This window comes from Maniola jurtina, chromosome 5 (genome assembly GCF_905333055.1).
Source record: "Maniola jurtina chromosome 5, ilManJurt1.1, whole genome shotgun sequence".
Lineage (NCBI taxonomy): Eukaryota > Metazoa > Arthropoda > Insecta > Lepidoptera > Nymphalidae > Maniola > Maniola jurtina.
Window position 1 is genome coordinate 12,654,567 of NC_060033.1, and position 21,362 is coordinate 12,675,928.

General features: G+C 39.3%; 1 protein-coding gene and 1 long non-coding RNA gene across 5 annotated transcripts in view; one reads left to right on the plus strand and one right to left on the minus strand.

The window, feature by feature from the left end:
• LOC123865565 overlaps nt 1-14,749 on the minus strand; it is a 417,170-nt gene extending 402,421 nt beyond the window's left edge. Inside the window, exons 1-2 of the long non-coding RNA XR_006795992.1 lie at nt 14,695-14,749; nt 10,858-10,862 (exon numbers count right to left, since the gene is read on the minus strand). This is a non-coding gene — a long non-coding RNA (uncharacterized LOC123865565). The remainder of the gene's footprint in view (nt 1-10,857; nt 10,863-14,694) is intronic.
• LOC123865545 (guanine nucleotide-binding protein G(s) subunit alpha) overlaps nt 1-20,505 on the plus strand; it is a 34,127-nt gene extending 13,622 nt beyond the window's left edge. For 3 of the 4 annotated variants that reach the window (XM_045906632.1, XM_045906633.1, XM_045906634.1), the window contains exons 3-11: nt 5,558-5,681; nt 6,813-6,974; nt 7,466-7,549; nt 8,478-8,611; nt 9,119-9,247; nt 9,533-9,712; nt 11,228-11,426; nt 11,772-11,952; nt 13,291-20,505. In XM_045906632.1, the coding sequence (XP_045762588.1) occupies nt 5,577-5,681; nt 6,813-6,974; nt 7,466-7,549; nt 8,478-8,611; nt 9,119-9,247; nt 9,533-9,712; nt 11,228-11,426; nt 11,772-11,918 (1,140 nt within the window). In that variant the 5' untranslated portion in view covers nt 5,558-5,576 and the 3' untranslated portion in view covers nt 11,919-11,952; nt 13,291-20,505. Of the gene's footprint in view, nt 1-5,557; nt 5,682-6,812; nt 6,975-7,465; nt 7,550-8,477; nt 8,612-9,118; nt 9,248-9,532; nt 9,713-11,227; nt 11,427-11,771; nt 11,953-11,991; nt 12,079-13,290 lie in introns of those variants that run through there. The other variant, XM_045906635.1, reaches the window with a different exon arrangement.
• The last annotated feature ends 857 nt before the right edge of the window (nt 20,506-21,362 follow it).

Here is a 21,362-nt window from a genome sequence, read left to right on the forward strand (position 1 = left end):
AGTTCAAGTGCGTGGGCACCTTAAGAACTCTCTGATTTTCCGGCATGAAAGTAGTCTATGTCCATCTCCAGGATGCTAGCTGTCTCTGTACCAAACGCCTAAACGCCGGATAGGCCGTGAAAGGGTAACAGAAAAACTGACAGAGTTTAGTACAAATTGTTTATACCTACCATTTATAAAATTAGCATGGCTGATGTAAAAACCATGTAGGAATTTAACAAGAAGCTTATAATACGTAACGCATTACACATGGAACACAGTCGAACAGGTTAAACTTCGACGCACCTACTCGTACCTATATGGTGATTGAAATTCCGACGCGCAGCGATTGTACAATGGGGTGACGAAAGTGGTGAGACGTCGGGAATTCTTTATCAATGTGTATGGGAAACTCGACAACGTTATTGACTATTGCGGGCAGTAGTATAATTTTATTTTATTTTGGAGACACACAGTACTAAAGTAAAATAACAGGTAACACACACACACACACACACATAAACCATAATTGTCTCCAAAGAAAAGTCCCTATTAAACAATTCATGTTCAAAACCAAATAATCGGGTATAAAAATGCGCGTAGATACAAAAATGAAAAAAAAAGAGTGCAAGGTCATCACCTTTCAAACTAGTGGAGTTTTACGGAAGTTTTAAGACGTTATTTTACGGAAGTCCAACTATAGTACGCCACAGGTCGAGATGGCAATCGTAGTGGGAACGCCCCACACACCCGCACAACCCCCGGCGGTAACCCGGTGCGGGATAGTGCGGGTGTGCGAAGCGTCCCACATCTCATAACTCGACTGCCATCTCGACCTGTCTATACAATATAATATGCGTACTATACAATATAAGGAACCTTTTTTTTCTCTCTCGTCTGGCACTGATTAGCCAATGTCAAGTTTGTAGTTATTTACAAGTTAGGGAAACTATATGAATAAGTATGGACTTCGTCTGTGCCGGCGCCTGCCGACATACGCGCGGCGCCCCTTTAGAGCGCTTCCCAGTCAGTTCCACCACCAATAAACACCAGCAGAACACCAAAAACCGGCCACTTCTAACAAAAAAACACTCCAAAAAGGCACCATATGCGCGCCATCAAACGCCAACACAGACGAAGTCCATAAGGAACCTTAAGCTTAATTTGCTATAATCCGCTAATACAAACAAATGTGTATGGTCAACATGCAGCATGTAGCATGCGTGCAGCGTGTACATGATAGGCGCTGTCCCAGTGCGAAGCATGCAGGAAAAGCAAGCTACCATGTAAGCAAGACGCAGCACCACCACGCAACATCCTCCGAAACACGTAACGTACTTTTCACTTCTGACTATCGGTATGCTCCGATGTTACTGTGAAACGCACGTTGAGTGTGTTTTGGAGGATTTGTGTGGTGTTTCTTGGAGGTGGACGGTGGTGGTGCGACTTGCTTGCTTAATGGCTTGCTTTTTCTGCATGTTGTACTATTCAGATTCGTCTGTTTTAGCGGATTATAGCAAATTAAGCTAATTGTTTCTCGTAAAATAAATTATTATTTGTTATAAAAGTTAAAACACCCCTCTTTACTGTCGACTTTTAAAAATAAACGCTTTTATGTTTAGCTAACTACAAAGGGCCTTGCTAAAAATAGAGCCTTCACGATTTGCCCTAGTTGCGGGATCACGTATTCTTATTATATTAAAAACATTTAATGTATATTTTATCCTTAGAATACATAGTTATTATACTTCCATTTAATCATCATAAAACGATTGAATCTATCGTGTTCCCAGTCCGTATTACGAACCACAAGATGCACCATTGTAATAATCCCAATCGAATGTGCCCTCTACAAATCTCCACTATACATTTCAGTGCAAGCTTTCGGGATACTTTGTTGACTAGTACTATAATGTAGGGTTCTACTGGTGAAAGAATTTTCAAAATCCGTTCAGTAGTTCCTGAGATTACTTCCTACACACAAACTTACAAACTTTACCTCTTTGTAATATTAGAATAGATTACTCCTCCTGTAGAATGGTTGCCTGTCAAAATGTTGGTCGTATTCATCCATTGGGTAAAGCAGCTCGAGAGTCGAGAGCTTGACTAATTGGCTTTGTATGGGTATTTACGATGACATGTGTAAATATACCCCGTAGTTAGGTACATCTGGTAAATTTGTTTTTTTAAGGAAAATGTGAAATTTCAGTCTCTGCCAAAACCAACTTTGGTACCTACGGGCTGATTCGAAACAGATATTCCAGTCAATTTCATAGTACTTGAGTAAATATATCGATATACAGTAATACCTACTAAATTATACACATACGTAAATAGTAGAAAAGTCAAGGATTGTTAACCGAAGAGATTCTTTAAAAGTAACTTTTCTAAAAACTGCTCCAAACTGACTTGAATTAAGTACGTACCTACTTGGATTTTGGTCGTAATGGTTTTCTTTGGTGATAGGAAAGTTCTGTGTTGGTTGGTTGGGTGGGTTGGTTGAGTACGCGCAATATACATATTCTTACAAACTGTTTAATTAGAACAAGGATAATTATTTTTATTATTTTTGTGTTGCATAATATTACTTAAGTATTTTATTTATTTAGAAAAAGTATGTACTTCGTACAAACTGATAATGAAGTGACAAAGGTGAATCTCATAGTTGTCCATCTCAGAAGTAAGTAAGGTTCTGGCAGAGACATAAAAACATTAAGTAACTAAGTTACGATACAATATTACGGAACTAACTAAGTAACTAAGTTACGGAATGTATCATGGTTTCCATTTCGTGAAAAGCTATTGATAAACAAAGCGTCCGCAATACGCCAAGCACAGAATCGAAACTGTCGAAACTCCAAAACGCGAAGATCGAATTAGCTACCAAAATCGCTTTGCATACGTGCTACAAAAGCCGTTCATAATGAGCCCATTAGCATATTTGCAGCGTTACGCGTGAACAATCGTCCGCTGAATTGCCCTACTTACCCCAAGAGCTAGTGCTCATTTCGTGCACCTTAACATGACATAGCTCCAAACCGTTCACAGGGACCCCGCAAGACTCCATGAAACCCCGTTCACAAGCAATTACAATACCGCACATTTTGGAGGATAAATCGTTTCGAATCTATTAACTTCTATGCTAAGATTATAAATGCGAAAGTGTGTCCGTCTGTCTGTCTGCTAGTTTTTCACGGTCCAACAATTGGTACAGAGTTAGCTTTCATCCCGAGGATGGACATGGGCTACTTCTTATGCCAGAAAATCAAAGAGTTCCCACGGAATTTTTAAAGGTCCATCCGTTTGACCGATTTATATGTTTGGTTCAGAGGTAGCTTGCGTCCCGGAAATTGACATAGGCAGCTTTTTATCCCGGAAATATTCCCACGAGATTTAAAAAAAACATAAATCCACGCGGACGTAGTCGCGGTCATAGTAGTTTTACATAACATAGTGGCGCACACTTAGAGATCAGTTATAACTGTCAGGCGCGCTGCGTTTCGGAGGCTGCGCGCCTGTTAGCTGCGCTTGCAATCCGTTTCATACAATTTTAGTAAGAACCCAAAATGAAGCGTATTGGACGCTAAGGCGCCTATTATAACTAGTCCCTAAGTATATACATTATTATATTATAATATGTACATTATGTAGTTTGTTTTCTCTGAGTAGGTATGCATAAATAAAAGTTAAATATATCATGTTTTTTTTTAATATGTAATACTTATAAAAAAATACTCGATCGTCGTAAGTATTCAAAATGCGAAGATCACATTAGCTACCAAAAACACTTTGCATACGCACAACAAAAGTCGCTCGTAATGAGTTCATTAGCATAGTATTTGCAGCATTGCGCGTGGACAATCGTCGACCAAATTCTTATACTTGTCTGAGAGCTGGGTATCATTTTCATTGAGTTATTTATACAGAAAAGTTATTTGTGTCTTGCGATATCCCAAATACTTTATTTTCCTATTCCCCTATTTTGATAGTAATACAATAACGTTACGAAATCGTCTTTTGAAACAAGATAGGTAACGTGTGTGGACCATAACGTCAGTGCTAAAAATGCTACAGGAATAAATTAAATAGGGCTAGGTAAATTAAATCACTTGTGAACCTAATCGATACTAGTATTATAAATGCAAAAGTGTGTCTGTCTGCTAACTTTTCACGGCCCATGTATGACTCGCTTGCATCCCGGGGATGGATCTAGGATACTTTTATCATGGAAAAACATAGAATTCCCACATGATTTTTAAAAAACTTAGAATCCACACGGAGGAAGTCGTGGGCTTCGTCTAATAAGTAAATAATATTATCAGGATGGACTGATATCTAGATGGCTTTGGTATTAACTTAATTAGGCTCTTATTCTATTACGATATAATCTCTGTGATTGCCAATCTAATTGTTATTTATGAATCGCTGAATGTTTCATTTTTATTTATTTGTTAAGTAATATTTCTTTAAAAAAAAATAACTAGCTCTTTGCCTAAGAATAGCTTGACGTTGACGAGCGCAATAACATGAACTGACGCATGAAGTCGCACTTGGAACTTCATAACTTTTTTGTATGGCTGACGACATTTCCAAAATAGAATATTAATGATGTTATAGCAACAAAGTTTAACCCAAGGTATTTTAAAATAGGTAATCTTTAAGGTAGGTTAAATCTAAAAATGCATCTTGATTAATAAAAAAAATTAAAATACACGACTACCAAAATTAACTAAACAGTAAATTGTTTTACATTTGAAAATGGCGCCAGATTGGCTCTTTTTCAAACCATAATATTATCATCATTCATCACGGGATAATGTAAGGATTCTATTGATCCCCCATATATCCAAATCTGTACATTTAGAACTTAATATGGTGGAATAAAGAAACTCACATACATGAAGCCCGAAAACAGTACACTCCTTTTATTTGCAGTCAAGTAAAAAGGTTAAGATAATTTTGCATCAAAGAAAATGTAACTTGCTCTTAGTCTACAAATATCTTGACGGACGGATGAGGTCGCACTTAGAACTTCATAACCTTTTTAGTATGCCTGATGCGACATATTTATGGTTGTGTGGAAGCGAAAGTTATTAACCGGTCTTATTCATCATCATCAACCCATCGTCGCCGGCTCACTACAGAGCACAGGTCTCCTCTAAGTATGAGAAGGGTATGGCCACTATCCACGTAGCTGGCCAAGTGCGGATTGACAGACTTCACACGCCTTCGTAAACATTATGGAGAACTACAAGGAACCAAAAGCTTGCATGGATATGCATATCGCTTGCTGCATGTTGCACCATGCAGATTTGTTCGGTTTAGTGGATTATAGAAAATTAATCGTTTGGTTCCTTGTATATCATGGACTTCCGCAAAATAACGCCTGTTTCTATACAATATTTATGAAGAACTCTCAGACATGCAGGTTTCCTCGCGTTTTCCTTCACTTCCAAAAAATAATATAAAAATTATAAAAAAATTGCATTCCCGTGCATTGCTGGAGCGAATCCACGCTTTTTATTATTTTCATAATCCTCAATTGCTACCTAAGTACATAATTTGTTGTTCTCTTCAGGTGGGCGGCGTGGTCAGCCATGGGGTGCTTCGGGTCGCCGGGCGCCAAGAGCGGCGAGGACGACGCCAAGTCGCAGAAGCGCCGCAGCGACGCCATCACCCGCCAGCTGCAGAAAGACAAGCAGGTTTGTCATTAGCAACATACTTCGACTTAATAAATGTCTGCGCCTAATCGTTCGAGCTCCGAAGTAAGTGAGGAACGGCTAGGTAGCGATAAGGCCGCCGAATTGTACTCGTAACTACCTGCCTATATTTTGTTTTGCTTTGTATGTGTTTTTTCTGTATTAATTTTGTGGTGTACAATAAAAGTATATTAATTCATCTACATAATCATAATGTTATTCTTGACTAGGAGTTTGTCTCAATTGTCAAAGCAAGTGATCATGTTAAATACCGTTACAATTAGAGTCGTGAGCTTAATACTAATGTGCTTAGAGCTTTTCGACAAACATTATGTGTTGACAAGTAGACGTACTATGCATACAAATTGGGTGCGTGTCTGTATTTCCGTTATGGCGATTTTGAGTGGAATGTCATTGATTTCAAACGAAATTCTCTAATGCTGGGTTCTGAATTAGAGAATTCAAAGCACATAAGTGGTATCAGTTTGTGTTATCTGCTATCACCTCAGTACCATCTCCTTCCATTTGATCGGATCCAAAGGCGGGCTGTTCGACTTGTGGAAGATCCTAAATAACTCGCTTGTTGGAAAGCCTTGAGCACCGCAGAGATGTAAACTTTGTTGCAAGAGGTCTCTCAGATGTAAGTGTGTTTTATCGCCTTTATAATGGGGAGTGCTCTGAAGAACTCTTTGAAGTCATTCCACCCTCATTTTTCTACAACCGCACCGCACGCCACCGCAAGCAATTTCACCCTCACCACCTGGGTGCCTGGTGCACATCGACCGCCCGTTGTGCCAGATCTTTTTTCCACGCACATGCAAACCATGGAATCAACTCCCATCGGCGATGTTCCCACTAGATTACAACATGGAATTATTCAAGGGGCGGACCAACAAATTCCTGAAAGGCCGGCAACGCATCGGCGGTACCTCTGGTGCTACAAATATTCATGAGCGGCGGTAATCACTTAACATCAGGTGCCCCGCCTGCTCGTTTGCTCGCTATTTTTAATTTAAAAAAAAATAGTGTTCTGAGCTAATCAAGCTATTTACATGCGTAAAACTTACAAGTGTATCCGTGGCCTGAGTCTAGTACTTTAGATCGGGTTATAATTTGTATCCACCTGTATTCCAGCTGTATCGCGCGACACACCGCCTGCTGCTGCTGGGCGCGGGCGAGTCGGGCAAGTCCACGATCGTCAAGCAGATGCGCATCCTCCACGTCAACGGCTTCTCCGACAAGGAGCGGCGCGAGAAAATAGAGGATATCAAAAAGAATATCCGAGACGCTATACTTGTGAGTATCATCATAATCTATACTCTGTCGGCGCTCTTTCTGTTGCAAACTCCCATACATTGTAGAGGCAGAAAGAGGATAGAGAGAGAAAAGAGGATAGAGGTCTTAGTGGGCGCTAACCATTATGACTTATGAGTCACCAACCAATCACTAACGAAACTATGTTTTCTAATTGAATTTCGGATGTTATTTCCGCGGATAGAGTATAAAGACCACTACAGTCGACCATTGGAGGAAAATAGTTGGACAACTGCCAAACTGTAACTGTTGGATAATTTTTGTTGGACCCAGGGGTTTAGTTTGGTCCTGCTTGGCAAACTTTTTTGGAAACGGCAATTATTCTAAATTATTTCATTCCATGTTATTGGTGATTGCTCTTAAAATTATTTTTTTGCAATTAACTGCTTCTTAGACAAGATGGCACTCGGCAGAGCATACAGTCCATCGAACTCTAAAATATAAATTAATTTGATATAATTGATGTGTTTCAGACAATAACAGGCGCGATGAGCACTTTGAGTCCGCCCATTCCGCTTGAAAAACAAGAAAACAAAGCACGAGTTGACTACATTCAGGTAAGAGCTAAGTCTTCAACCAGTGTGTCCTTCCCGTCCTCACCTATGGTGCTGAAACGTGGACACTGACAAATGGCCTTGTTCACAAATTCAAAGTTGCTCAGCGAGCTATGGAGAGGGCTATGTTAGGAGTTTCCCTGAGGGATAAGATCCGAAAAGAGGAGATCCGCAGGAGAACCAAGGTCACTGACATAGCCCAAACTATTAGCAAGCTGAAGTGGCAGTGGGCAGGCCATGCCTGTCGTAGAGGCGATGGCCGTTGGAGCCGGAAAGTCCTTGAGTGGAGACCGCGTTTAAGCAAACGTAGTGTGGGACGCCCTCCAGCACGATGGACCGACGATATAAAGTGGCTGGCGGGAAGTGGCTGGATGAGGAAGGCTGAGGACCGGGTGTGGTGGCGCTCTATAGGGAAGGCCTATGTCCAACAGTGGACGTCCACAGGCTGATGATGATGATGATGATGATGAGGTAAGAGCTGTCATATTACTCCAAATTGATCAAACCCCAGACCCTCCACTAGGAGGCCAATGTTTTAACCACTAGGTTATCACACTTTCACTTGCCGTCTAGTGCAAACCTTAAAGTCCCTGAAGTTACTTTATTTTTAAGAATTAAAAATGTCATCTGCTTAACGTTCTTTTATACACTCTCCCAAAATATATCTTACTAGCTTATGCCAGCGACTTCGTCCACGTGGACTTCATACCCCCTTAGGGTTTGAATTTTCAAAAATCCTTTAGCAATGTAAATGTCATGACAGCTATCTGCATGCCAAATTTCAGCCCAAGCTGTCCGAGATTAGTTAGTCAGTCAGTCAGTCAGTCAGCTTTTCCAATAGTTAGCTTAGGTATATTTGTTTAGATTAACCTTTAGGAATCTTTGGGAGACTTTTCCAATAGTTCATCTTTTGTTTTTGGATTGATTTCAGGATGTGGCATCACAACCAGACTTTGATTACCCTCCAGAGTTCTACGAGCATACAGAGGAGCTTTGGAAGGACCAGGGTGTTCAACGCACGTACGAGCGCAGCAACGAGTACCAACTCATTGACTGTGCCAAGTAGTATGTATACCTCAAAACCATGAGATCAAACTATGCCATGCCAAAAAAATGCAAAAAAGAAATTAAAATCTTAGCTAAAGTCTCTTAAATCTGGAGAAATATGATCAGTTCAGATTTGGGATTTGCATTTAAATCTATATTTTTACACAGGTACAGGTATCATGATATAATAGAATACCTTATGTCAACACGATTTCAAACAAGTGTAAATTAAAAATTGATAACACCCCAGACAAGTGAAGGTTACAGTAACTAGAAAAGAGCTGATAACTTTCAAACGGCTGAACCGATTTTCTTGGATTATATCTAAGAACACTCTCGATCTAAGCACCTTTCAAACAAAAAAAAACTAAATTAAAATCGGTTTATTACTTTAGGAGCTACAATACCACAGACAGATACACACGTCAAACTTATAACACCCCTTTTTTTGGGTTGGGGGTTAAAAATGGAATCCTGCACGTGTTTTACTTCAACAGGACATAAAGGTTACACTTATTTTTCCAGTTTCCTGGACCAGGTGCACATCATAAAGCGCGCGGACTACACCCCCACGGAGCAGGACATCCTGCGCTGCCGAGTGCTCACCTCCGGGATCTTTGAGACGCAGTTCGTCGTCGACAAAGTCAATTTCCAGTAAGTTAAACATTCCAGAAAGTTTCTCTGCGAATTGTCCCCAACACATAGAGGAACAATCAGCCACTATGAAGTTTGTATCATGGTGGCGACAAAGGTAAAAAAAGTGTAAAAAAAAATCTTACACCAAAGTATAAAGTCTAATTTTTTGCATGCAATATCTGAAATCTTCTTAAAATTTTTCGGTAGGTAATAAGTTATAGCATATAGCAGAGTTTATTTAACAAATCACCTGGGTCAGGTGTATCATTATCTCATATTAAATAATTTTGATTTATTTTCCAGCATGTTCGACGTCGGTGGTCAGCGCGACGAGCGGCGCAAGTGGATCCAGTGCTTCAATGACGTCACAGCCATCATCTTCGTGACGGCGTGCTCCTCGTACAACATGGTGCTGCGGGAGGACCCCACGCAGAACCGGCTCCGGGAATCCCTCGACCTTTTCAAGAGCATATGGAACAACAGGTCAGCAGAGTGTGAAGTTACAGTGACGTAAGTGGATCCAGTGCTTCAATGACGTCACAGCCATCATCTTCGTGACGGCGTGCTCCTCGTACAACATGGTGCTGCGGGAGGACCCCACGCAGAACCGGCTCCGGGAATCCCTCGACCTTTTCAAGAGCATATGGAACAACAGGTCAGCAGAGTGTGAGGTTACAGTGACGTAAGTGGATCCAGTGCTTCAATGACGTCACAGCCATCATCTTCGTGACGGCGTGCTCCTCGTACAACATGGTGCTGCGGGAGGACCCCACGCAGAACCGCCTCCGAGAATCCCTCGACCTTTTCAAGAGCATATGGAACAACAGGTCAGCAGAGTGTGAGATTACAGTGATGCAAGTGGATTCAGTGCTTCAATGACGTCACAGCCATCATCTTCGTGATGGCGTGCTCCTCGTACAACATGGTGCTGCGGGAGGACCCCACGCAGAACCGCCTCCGAGAATCCCTCGACCTTTTCAAGAGCATATGGAACAACAGGTCAGCAAAGTGTGAGGTTACAGTGACGCAAGTGGATCCAGTGCTACAATGACGTCACAGCCATCATCTTCGTGACGGCGTGCTCCTCGTACAACATGGTGCTGCGGGAGGACCCCACGCAGAACCGCCTCCGGGAATCCCTCGACCTTTTCAAGAGCATATGGAACAACAGGTCAGCAGAGTGTGAGGTTACAGTGACGCAAGTGGATCCAGTGCTACAATGACGTCACAGCCATCATCTTCGTGACGGCGTGCTCCTCGTACAACATGGTGCTGCGGGAGGACCCCACGCAGAACCGCCTCCGGGAATCCCTCGACCTTTTCAAGAGCATATGGAACAACAGGTCAGCAGAGTGTGAGGTTACAGTGACGCAAGTGGATCCAGTGCTACAATGACGTCACAGCCATCATCTTCGTGACGGCGTGCTCCTCGTGCAACATGGTGCTGCGGGAGGACCCCACGCAGAACCGCCTCCGGGAATCCCTCGACCTTTTCAAGAGCATATGGAACAACAGGTCAGCAGAGTGTGAGGTTACAGTGACGCAAGTAGATCCAGTGCACAATGACGTCACAGCCATCATCGTGACATTCGATCAATTAAAAAAAAAATTATTCAATTAAATTTTACAAGTACTTTTGAATCGTCAAATGTATCGATCACTGGTTGAAATGCTTTCCTATCGAGAACAACTAGCAAGAAGCTCGGCTTACTCTTCGGCTTTCGCCTACTCGGCTAACTTACTATGTAAAATGGGATTTGGTTCTGCAGAAATATTAGTTTTTTTTAAAGAATATTAGCCATGCTATTCATGACTAATACTCCGTTTTCCCCTCCAATTAAGCGTAAAGCTTGTGCCAGGAGTGTGTACGACAATAGTGCAACGGTTGGGGTTTGAACCGCCGACCTTTCGGAATTCAGTCCGCTCCTCAACCGTTGAGCTATCGAGGCTCTATGTCACTATGCAGAGAAAAATTATAAGTTTTTTTGTAAATTGCAGATGGCTCCGCACGATATCCGTGATCCTGTTCCTCAACAAGCAGGACTTGCTTGCGGAGAAGGTGCTGGCCGGCAAGTCGCGGCTGGAAGAATACTTCGCGGAGTTCGCGCGCTACCAGACCCCGCCCGACGCCAGCCCCGACGCGCGCGACCACCCCGAGGTCGCGCGCGCCAAGTACTTCATACGAGACGAGTTCCTTGTGAGTCATACTGCCCTGGCACTTTAGACTTATTGCGAGTCATTGTTTAGATGTGTTGAACCTCCCTGATACTCTTCAGCTCCTTGTGAGTCTTAGTGTCCTAGTACTTTAGAGATCTTTAAGAGTGTCCTAATACCTTTATAAGTACCCTAATACTTTTAAGATTAAGATAAGTACAGACCGAATAAAATGTAGTATTCTAGCCTAGTATGGCCCCAAATGGTTCCTCATTGGATTTGCCGAGCGCCCCGCGGTATCTCCTCAATCTTCTAGTTCTCTGTAAAATTAACAAAAATTGCTGCTCACTACGCTCGCGATGGTTGTATCGTATCGTGCTTGTTCCAGCGTATAAGCACGGCGAGCGGCGACGGCAAGCACTACTGCTACCCGCATTTCACGTGCGCGGTCGACACTGAGAACATCAAGCGGGTGTTCAACGACTGCCGCGACATCATCCAGCGCATGCACCTGCGCCAGTACGAGCTGCTCTAACGCGACTCGAGACACGCGACACACGCACACACCGGTAAGTAGTGCGTACCTCGACACACAGAACATCGAGCGGGTGTTCAACGACTGCCGCGACATCATCCAGCGCATGCACCTGCGCCAGTACGAGCTGCTCTAACGCGACTCGAGACACGCGACACACGGACACACCGGTAAGTAGTGCGTACCTCGACACACAACATCGAGCGGGTGTTCAACGACTGCCGCGACATCATCCAGCGCATGCACCTGCGCCAGTACGAGCTGCTCTAACGCGACTCGAGACACGCGACACACGCACACACCGGTAAGTAGTGCGTACCTCGACACACAACATCGAGCGGGTGTTCAACGACTGCCGCGACATCATCCAGCGCATGCACCTGCGCCAGTACGAGCTGCTCTAACGCGACTCGAGACACGCGACACACGCACACACCGGTAAGTAGTGCGTACCTCGACACAGAACATCGAGCGGGTGTTCAACGACTGCCGCGACATCATCCAGCGCATGCACCTGCGCCAGTACGAGCTGCTCTAACGCGACTCGAGACACGCGACACACGCACACACCGGTAAGTAGTGCGTACCTCGACACACAGAACATCGAGCGGGTGTTCAACGACTGCCGCGACATCATCCAGCGCATGCACCTGCGCCAGTACGAGCTGCTCTAACGCGACTCGAGACACGCGACACACGCACACACCGGTAAGTAGTGCGTACCTCGACACACAGAACATCGAGCGGGTGTTCAACGACTGCCGCGACATCATCCAGCGCATGCACCTGCGCCAGTACGAGCTGCTCTAACGCGACTCGAGACACGCGACACACGCACACACCGGTAAGTAGTGCGTACCTCGACACACAGAACATCGAGCGGGTGTTCAACGACTGCCGCGACATCATCCAGCGCATGCACCTGCGCCAGTACGAGCTGCTCTAACGCGACTCGAGACACGCGACACACGCACACACCGGTAAGTAGTGCGTACCTCGACACACAGAACATCGAGCGGGTGTTCAACGACTGCCGCGACATCATCCAGCGCATGCACCTGCGCCAGTACGAGCTGCTCTAACGCGACTCGAGACACGCGACACACGCACACACCGGTAAGTAGTGCGTACCTCGACACACAACATCGAGCGGGTGTTCAACGATAAATAAAATTTTAAAAAAATATTAAAAAAAAATTGTAGTGAAGTTTCTTTACGGGTGTTTGGGATGGAGACCTAAAGGCAAAAAAGAATCTACAAGTGACAAACAAATGCTCTCATGTCTCTCGTATTGACGACATCTGATGAGAAAGCGAGACAAAATAGAACGTGCTTCGCTTCTGTCCCATAACACTTGACGATTTTTTTCCAGAAAACACAAAAGAGAAGTGCAATACGGTCGCCGACACTGGCCGGAGCCCGTCAGCGACACACACACAACCCCCACTCGCCGCGCGGCGACACACACACATCAACAATCGGGCAACTGTCAAACAACTTCGATTTGTCGGGTGTACTAGTAAGTAAAGTGTATAACTCTATCTCGCACTGTATGAGTCGCACCACTAACCAGTCGGAACTTAGTGCGAGTTGCGTCGTATTAGCGTAAGATCACACGACAATACAAAACCGGTGAAGTGCGAGTCAGACTCGCACACGAAGAGTTTAGTACCATCATACAAGAAATAACACTTGTAATTTTTTTTTAATTTAAGTGGCTGCAGTTTTGCATCTCTTGTCCTTATTGCACTTATTTATTTTGAAATTGTCTATCTCTGTCTTATTGTTGCGATAACTGTCTGCAAGAAGGTCATATGACTAAACGTTTTTGAAGCTAAAATTGGTCTTTCGTGATCTTACGCGTTGAATACTAGAGCAAGTTCCGACTTCGAAGCGATTGTATAAAGTGCGAGTCATGTCTTCTTAGATAGTGAACTGAGGGTAGGTATATAGGATATCGCTGTCTCTTTTCTATGAATCCGACAGATCGAAGTTTCATTGCATCTCGTATATATGTGCGAAATTTCGTTCCGAATTTACCCAATACCTTTTCTTCAGAGTTGGCATTGTTTTAAACTTGTTTAAATTTTTTTTTTAAGTTTTAAACATGTTTTAATCCTTTTTTTAATCAAAAATGTTTAAACTATTTTTGCCCAACCATGCTATTCTTAGTAAAGTATCGTATGGGTTTCAATGATTATCGCGAAATTATCGGCCGTATTATCGACCGATATATCGGTTGGAATTTCGCACCTGTTTAGGAGAGACGTTAATCTGTACTTAGTCGTAAGATTACATTAATGAATAGGCATCTTAATAGGCGAAATTTAACCAATTATACGAAAACACCACCACTAATAAAATAATACGAAGAATTTTCTAAAACTTGTAATTATTTCAAGATCAAACTTATAATTATGTACAATATTTTCGGAGAAAAAAAATAATTTTCTATCGTCTATTGATATTGGTTTAACTAATTTCGTTTAAATGCAAGCGTGTTTCCGTATTTTAATGCACAGTTTTTTTTGTTCTTCAAAATGTATTATAATAGAGTCAAAATACGTATGATATTATAGACGCGTGACCGTTTTCTTATCTGTGCATTTGTTTCGTGTGGTTAGGACTTTATGGGTCACTTTGGAGTTTATGAAGTGCGTTATTTGGATCTCAATTGAAAAACTCGTTGGAAAAATTTTAGTTGACAAAATTTCGGCAAAAACGGAAGACTTTTCTTAGGATGACTTTTCATCAAAACGGAGACGAAAAGGAAGACGCCTTTGTATAAGATTTGATATCTCACCAACGTAGATAGAATTTGATTGTCGAAATCGTCGATTGTAACATAAAATGGACCTTAATTGCTTTGTTTCAAGTTTGTCCATAGTGTCTGCAGCGAGCGCTCCAAGCGGAAATGTTGTGAACTTCAAATCTGTGGTAGGTACTGATTACTGAAGTTTTGACTTTAAATCAAGGATCTTTAGGTCGATTTTACTTTGATGCTATTTGGTGAGACGTAAAATCTCATACTAAGACCAGTAAATGGCAATCTCAATAATCTGATTGGTTTGACTGAATACTCCACTCCGTTCCGTTTGTCTCCGCTCAGTGGAAACACAGCCCAAAACCTAATTTGTTAGACAAAACTTTTGCGGACCTTTGACTACTCTTTTCGAGAACTGTCAAGATTGACGTTAAAAAGTGCGTGTCGCTCCTTTAGATTGTCAAACTCAATTAAAACTTTTACGTAAACATTGATGGATTCACCAGAAAAACTTAAACAAGGTTTAAATTGACGTTAAACACGGGTCTGTGTGGGCTACACGAATTTAATGTTTGTTTTTTGATAAGTCAGTTATGTTGTTCTGTTCTGTTGTTCAGTGTGGCTCTACCCCCACAAACTATCTTTTTTTAAAAAAATTGGAAATTTTTTACGTAAACATTGAGTTTCATAGTACAACTCAACGTAAAATTCTTTTCGGGGGATAGTTTGTATGTCAGTATGGGTTCTGTGACAGCGAAACGGCACAGTGTGCGTGGACTTTAAAAATGCGTTTATTTGAAACGCTAAATTTGTGTCGTGTGTGATTTCGGATTGTCTCGCGGCGTGTTCTACAAATCAGCCAAACTTCTATCATAGACAATTTTTTTAAAAGCTATGCACAAATATTTAAACCAATCATAAAGCTGGAAAGTACGATTCATTTACAAAAAGAGTTTCAAGATTGATAATAATTTATGATTAGTCAAAGCACACTTAACGTTAACTTATCTTTCATGTAGTATGGACGAGTTTGTGTTGACATCTCCCTACTAAACAGACTTACAACAGGTGACGTTAAGGGCTTTGGTCTAGTTAAATGCATGACTGTCGATTAAAGTTAAGTTACCGATGGTTAACTGAAACAGTAACGTAACTTTTACCTGTTATGCAACCTGGACCTTAGCATATATAGTAAACGTATTTTGAGATCTCCATATTAAATGCGCAATGGCAGATTTATATTAACTTGAAAAGTTTCATTCAAGGCTTAGATCTTTCAAAGTGAATTATGGTAGGAAGATGAATTATGGTCTATGGTAGGAAGTTTAGAGGCTGATATTAGGCAAAAATACCATTTTATATTAAGGATCATCGGTGCGAAAGCGTTAACAGGAGGCTAGATTAGTATTTCATAACATAATATACATGTTAAGAGCACGAATTTTGCTTTCGCCTTAAAAATTAACACTGTTTTGTGTTAAAAAACTTGTTTGTTGCTGGATTGACGTATTTATTTTATATTGCGAAACAATATTATAATGGCATATTTGGTTTTGCAACTGCAAAAATTCGACTGTTTTTATTGCAAAACGCTGTATGTCATTTTTTTTTTTGTTACATGTTTCACAATAATGTTTCTTTATTCAATGATTGATAGTAAAAAGTTTATGAATTGGAATGCCTCTAGCATCCTTATGGAAAAAATAATGACTAAGACTGAATGAATACTTGTATAGTTGACAAAAAATCTTCATATTATAAATCCGTGATAAACAAAAAGTTATTACACAATTACATATGTATAATTTTGACATAGAATGTTTTGCAATAAGCATGGCGAAAAGTAAGCGGTTGAGCTGTCAAATAATTTCAATGAAATTGTTTGAATTTTTATAAGTTTAAGAAAATAAACTTGGCATCACAAAACTTGTCTTCAACTAATTGCATTGAAGTAGTTTTTGACAGATAACGAGTTATAAGCGCCAGTTTACACAGTGTTGTACGACTTATACGTTGAGTAACTCTGGCCTTTACTACTTCATATTAATTAATCCAATGGAGACCAGAAAATATTTACAACTAAAACATTTTAGTTATTTATTCAGGTACCCAAGTATAGGCCAAATTTTATTTACTTATGATTTAAAAAAAACTTTTCTCATCTGTTTTTATATTAGTCGTTTGTAGTCAAATATACAATCTTGTATAGCCTTTTTGTTTTTTTTTTTTTACTGAAAGCCTTATTTAGAAACTTTATTTTTTTTGCTGTCTGTATATTTTTGATTGTAGAGATTTCTAAGCTATTATTGAAAACGTTTTTTGTCGTTGTTTTTTGGCATGCGTTGTTAGGGTGCCTTCATACTTATTCGGGCCGCAAACATTCTGTATTCCCGACAAAATTACTTGAGTTTTTCGACTGGAATTTGTGAGACGTATATCAAATGGCGATTTCATTTTATACTATTTCGTATACAGTTCAAGACAGTTATATAGCTTAGAACAATTTGTAACAACAACTTCACGTAGGCGTATTGACTTCAATCTGTGTGTATTCAATTATTTTGCACGGTAAATGTTGTGATTCGACATATTATAACAACATTATGATACATACTGGCATTTTTGTAACTCTGCTGTTTTCGTGCAAAATTATGCTCAAGTACTAGGCATATTGAACACAAGGACGAAAGCATAACACCCGGCTTGGATCGAACCAAAATGCGCCGGCCCGAATAAGTGTGGAGACACTTTAGGTTACATTTAAATGTTTAGTTCTTATGACGTCTTCCATTACGTAGTTTTTTATTAACTTTTATTTTTATGTTTTATCGTCGTATGACTTTAATTAAGCGCACATTTGACTAAACAACAAAAAGCGACAGCTTTGCTATTTTTAACTTACTTATTAATTATTATTGTTAGGTACAGGGTGCTCCGTAATTTATGAATATGATAAAGAAATCCAATTAAAAATTACATTTTTGTGTAACTTTTAATAGATTTTAGTTTCGATAGCTCAACGGTTTAGTTGGCGGTCTGAAATCCGAAAGGTCTTGGAACGAAAACTTGTGCTAAATTGGTCATGTTTAACATTTTGGACCAGTTTCGTGATTTCTCTTCGTTTTATTCATAAGATACTGAACATTCTGTATATGATTCTTTTTATTTAAGGTCCAAAGAATTCGCTCCCCGCATTCAATGCGGTGTCTTTAAGAATATCAATTGTTAGCAGTATTTGAATTAATTTGTTCAATAATTTCTGATTAAATTAAATTAATTAATATATTTCCCACATATTTTAAGAAGGTTAAATTAGCCCTAAGTACAAAATGTTACTAACCCAATAAGCCCTAACAAATTATTATTATTATTACAATCATTAAATATATTATATTAATAAAATTATGACTATTTTTTATTTATATAAATAATTGGTTAATGTACTTACAATGTGTTTGTTAGTGGAAATGCATTAAAAAGATCTATTTTTCGTTAATTCTTTTAAGTGTAAGTAAAAGTTAGGTGTAATTTTTTTTGTTTGTTTTTGCACGTCATTATTATTGTAAAAGTTCTAGATATCGTGTTGATATGCTGGTTTCCTTTAGGCGACAATCTAAATTCAGTCCATGACTACTGATGATTGGTTGACGAGATTGACGCCGAAAGTCTGAATGATAGGTCTAAATGTATTGCTCTCTTTCAGAATGTTCCCTTTTAAAAATGATAGCACTAGATTTAGGTCTGTCACTTTAGTATATAATGATCAATTCTCTTGATTCCCATTCGGCCAAATAGATAAGTCTCTTTATCGTTCGGCGATTTTGCATCTGCATCGATTTTATCAACCAATCGCGTGTTCTTGCGCGGTAGAAATCCCCTCACGTCTCCTTCAGTTTGCCAGTGAGACCTAAAAATCGATAATGCCCATTTGTTCAAGATGTTTTCAGTATGCGGCCATATGACTTTCAAATCGTATTTTATTCTTAACCGTATGTTGTGATGTTATTGACCAAAATACCCAAAATAAGATGACAGATTGATGCAATTCCTGATTGATCGTGTAATGGTCGCCTTAGCATTTATATGCTTTTTTTTATACAGGAGAATCTGGTCTGTGGTTTTATTTGAAACCATAAGTCACCTAGGACTTTTTACAATAAAAATGTCGATCTCCTAACATGCTTAGTGGACATGAAAAAAAATTATATATAAAATAATTAACATAAATAAGATTTATATAATCTGTATTCATGGTCCTTAATATAACATTGTAGAAGTTTGTTAGTGCTCTGTGCCATAAAAGTGTTGCTACCGGAAGCACAATACCCCTAATGTTACCATTGTGAAAAATCAACCAATATCTTAATTTTAGAATTTTAACTGTTGTGAGTGGCACTCATAATAATTTACAAAAAAGAAGTCGGTTGGCTTACGGCGGAATTTTGTCGGTGTATATCCGACAAGTTTCAGATTCAATGTGCCTCTATTCATAGATCGTGTTGCGTTGCGTCGATGAGCTCATGACTAAGAACCCTGGTTGGGGGTTAAACTTGTCGGCCGTACACCGACAAAACGCCCAGGCAACCGATGTCTTGTACATTATTACAATAATTAATAATATGTCGTAAGCAGATCCTTCCTAGTAACTTGTAAAGTAACGTAACGCTATTTTGCTTTCTAATTAATTAAATATAAAGTCGTTATTTTTTTAAGTATACCTATTAATTATTATTATATAAAAAATATTATACTTTTATTTTTCTCTTGTGTTTAAAAAAAACTTTGATTGTAAGTAGGGAATTGTAACGTATGTTTAATATTGAGGTATCTATGTTTAATTCATACATTTCGCGGTGTATGGGAGTCGTTCAAACTTTTTTTATTAGTCGAACTGTCATTTTTGGCATAAAATTCATTTTTAGTCTAGGCACTTAAAAAATTAGACAAGTTTAAAAATAATAAAAGTTAAATCAAAAATACTTAGGTGGTTTATTCTTTCTTCCTACACAGTCATGACAAAAATTAAGGCCGAATCCACACCAACATCTGTCTAGCTTTGTAGATAATAAATAACTTCAAAATTGACCATGTCCTTTTTTCCCCTCTACTACTTGTCAGTCTTTTTGAATGTAATCTTTACATATTTAATTCATTTTGTTTTACTGAATTTTATGCCATTTAAATATTTTTTTAGGAAAATTTGCGAAGTAGTCATTAAATATATTTATAAATGTTATGTGCAATAAAGAGCGACTCCCAAAGCCAATCATTTTAAATATCATTGTGAAATAAATAACATGGCGTCTTACATACCTATTGTATATGTAACTTAAAAAAAATATTTGGTAGCTATTTAATTAAGTTTTAGATAATCGCGATATTGAAGTGAATGCAAAGTAACAAAAAATATATATTATTATATATATTTACTATTAATAGCGTAGACTGCTGGTTAGTTTTGTTTCCCACGCAGGTCTACTGATGCTTTTTAGTCGGATACAAATATTCTTTTCTTCTTTGTTTTTTAATTTACCAATACATTGAAATAGCTACAGAGTCAATATAAAAAATAAGTTAAATATGTGCTAGGTTCAATAATCATATTTGATTTTTTACTCGAACCACATCGAAGTGTTAATACTTTATTTACAAAAAAAAAAAACTGACTCTTGGAAAATTGCCAACAAAGTCGTTCGTTTGCATTAGGCCTTATATCAATTGAATTGTTTATTAACTCTGTAGCTTTATTATTTTAAGAATTTTGGTAAATTAAAAATTTAAAGATAGTTTTGAAAGGAACATACTGTATAAACGAGGCGCGGAGAAACAAATCAAAATGTTTCTTGTTTTTCATAAATTACATTAACTCAAATAGATGTACATTGTACTAAAATAGATTCCGTAACTTTGAAAACTCGTGAATCTCACGCAATGATGACTCGGTACGTTTAAAACGTATTTTTTTAGTCTGTGTTCTTTATATACGCAACGTTTCCAAACGGTTAAAGTTATAATCCAGAGCTTAAGGTCAGTTGAAAAAAAAAAAAATGTTACAGAAACCCGCGTATTTTAAAAGGAGACGTGATATAATTGCTAATACCCAATTCAAATCGCACAATAGACATAAAAATAACTCACTTTTCACTAGTAATTTCACTAAAAAAGCAATAATGTTAAATGATTTAGAATTTCGACCCCAAAATTTTTCAGCTGCCTTTTTTGTAAATTAAGTACGTATGTATGGAATATTTTCGCCCGAGCAGATCGGACGTGGTTTTGTATAGCGATGGACGATTTTTGCAAAAAAAAAAAAAAACGATCGAATGAATCGAAGAATTGAACAATCGATTATTATCGATTAATTCATCTTCATAAAAATTGACAGTCGATTGTTCAATTTTCTAAGAATGCTAAGCGCATGGTCTGAAACGAAAAAATTGAAAATCTGAATCAATTGCGCAATTGTATTCTTTTTTCGATTCATTCGTCCCAGACCTGCGCGCTAGGTAACAATTGAAAATTCGAACGCAATCGATTGTTCAATTGTTATTCGATTGTTATCAAATAGTAACAACAATCGACTAATTTGATTGTTATTCGAATGTATCGACCATCGCTGATTTTGTATATTAAAGCCGACCCCCGCTGCCCCTCGTACAATTAAGAAAGCGCAATAACGA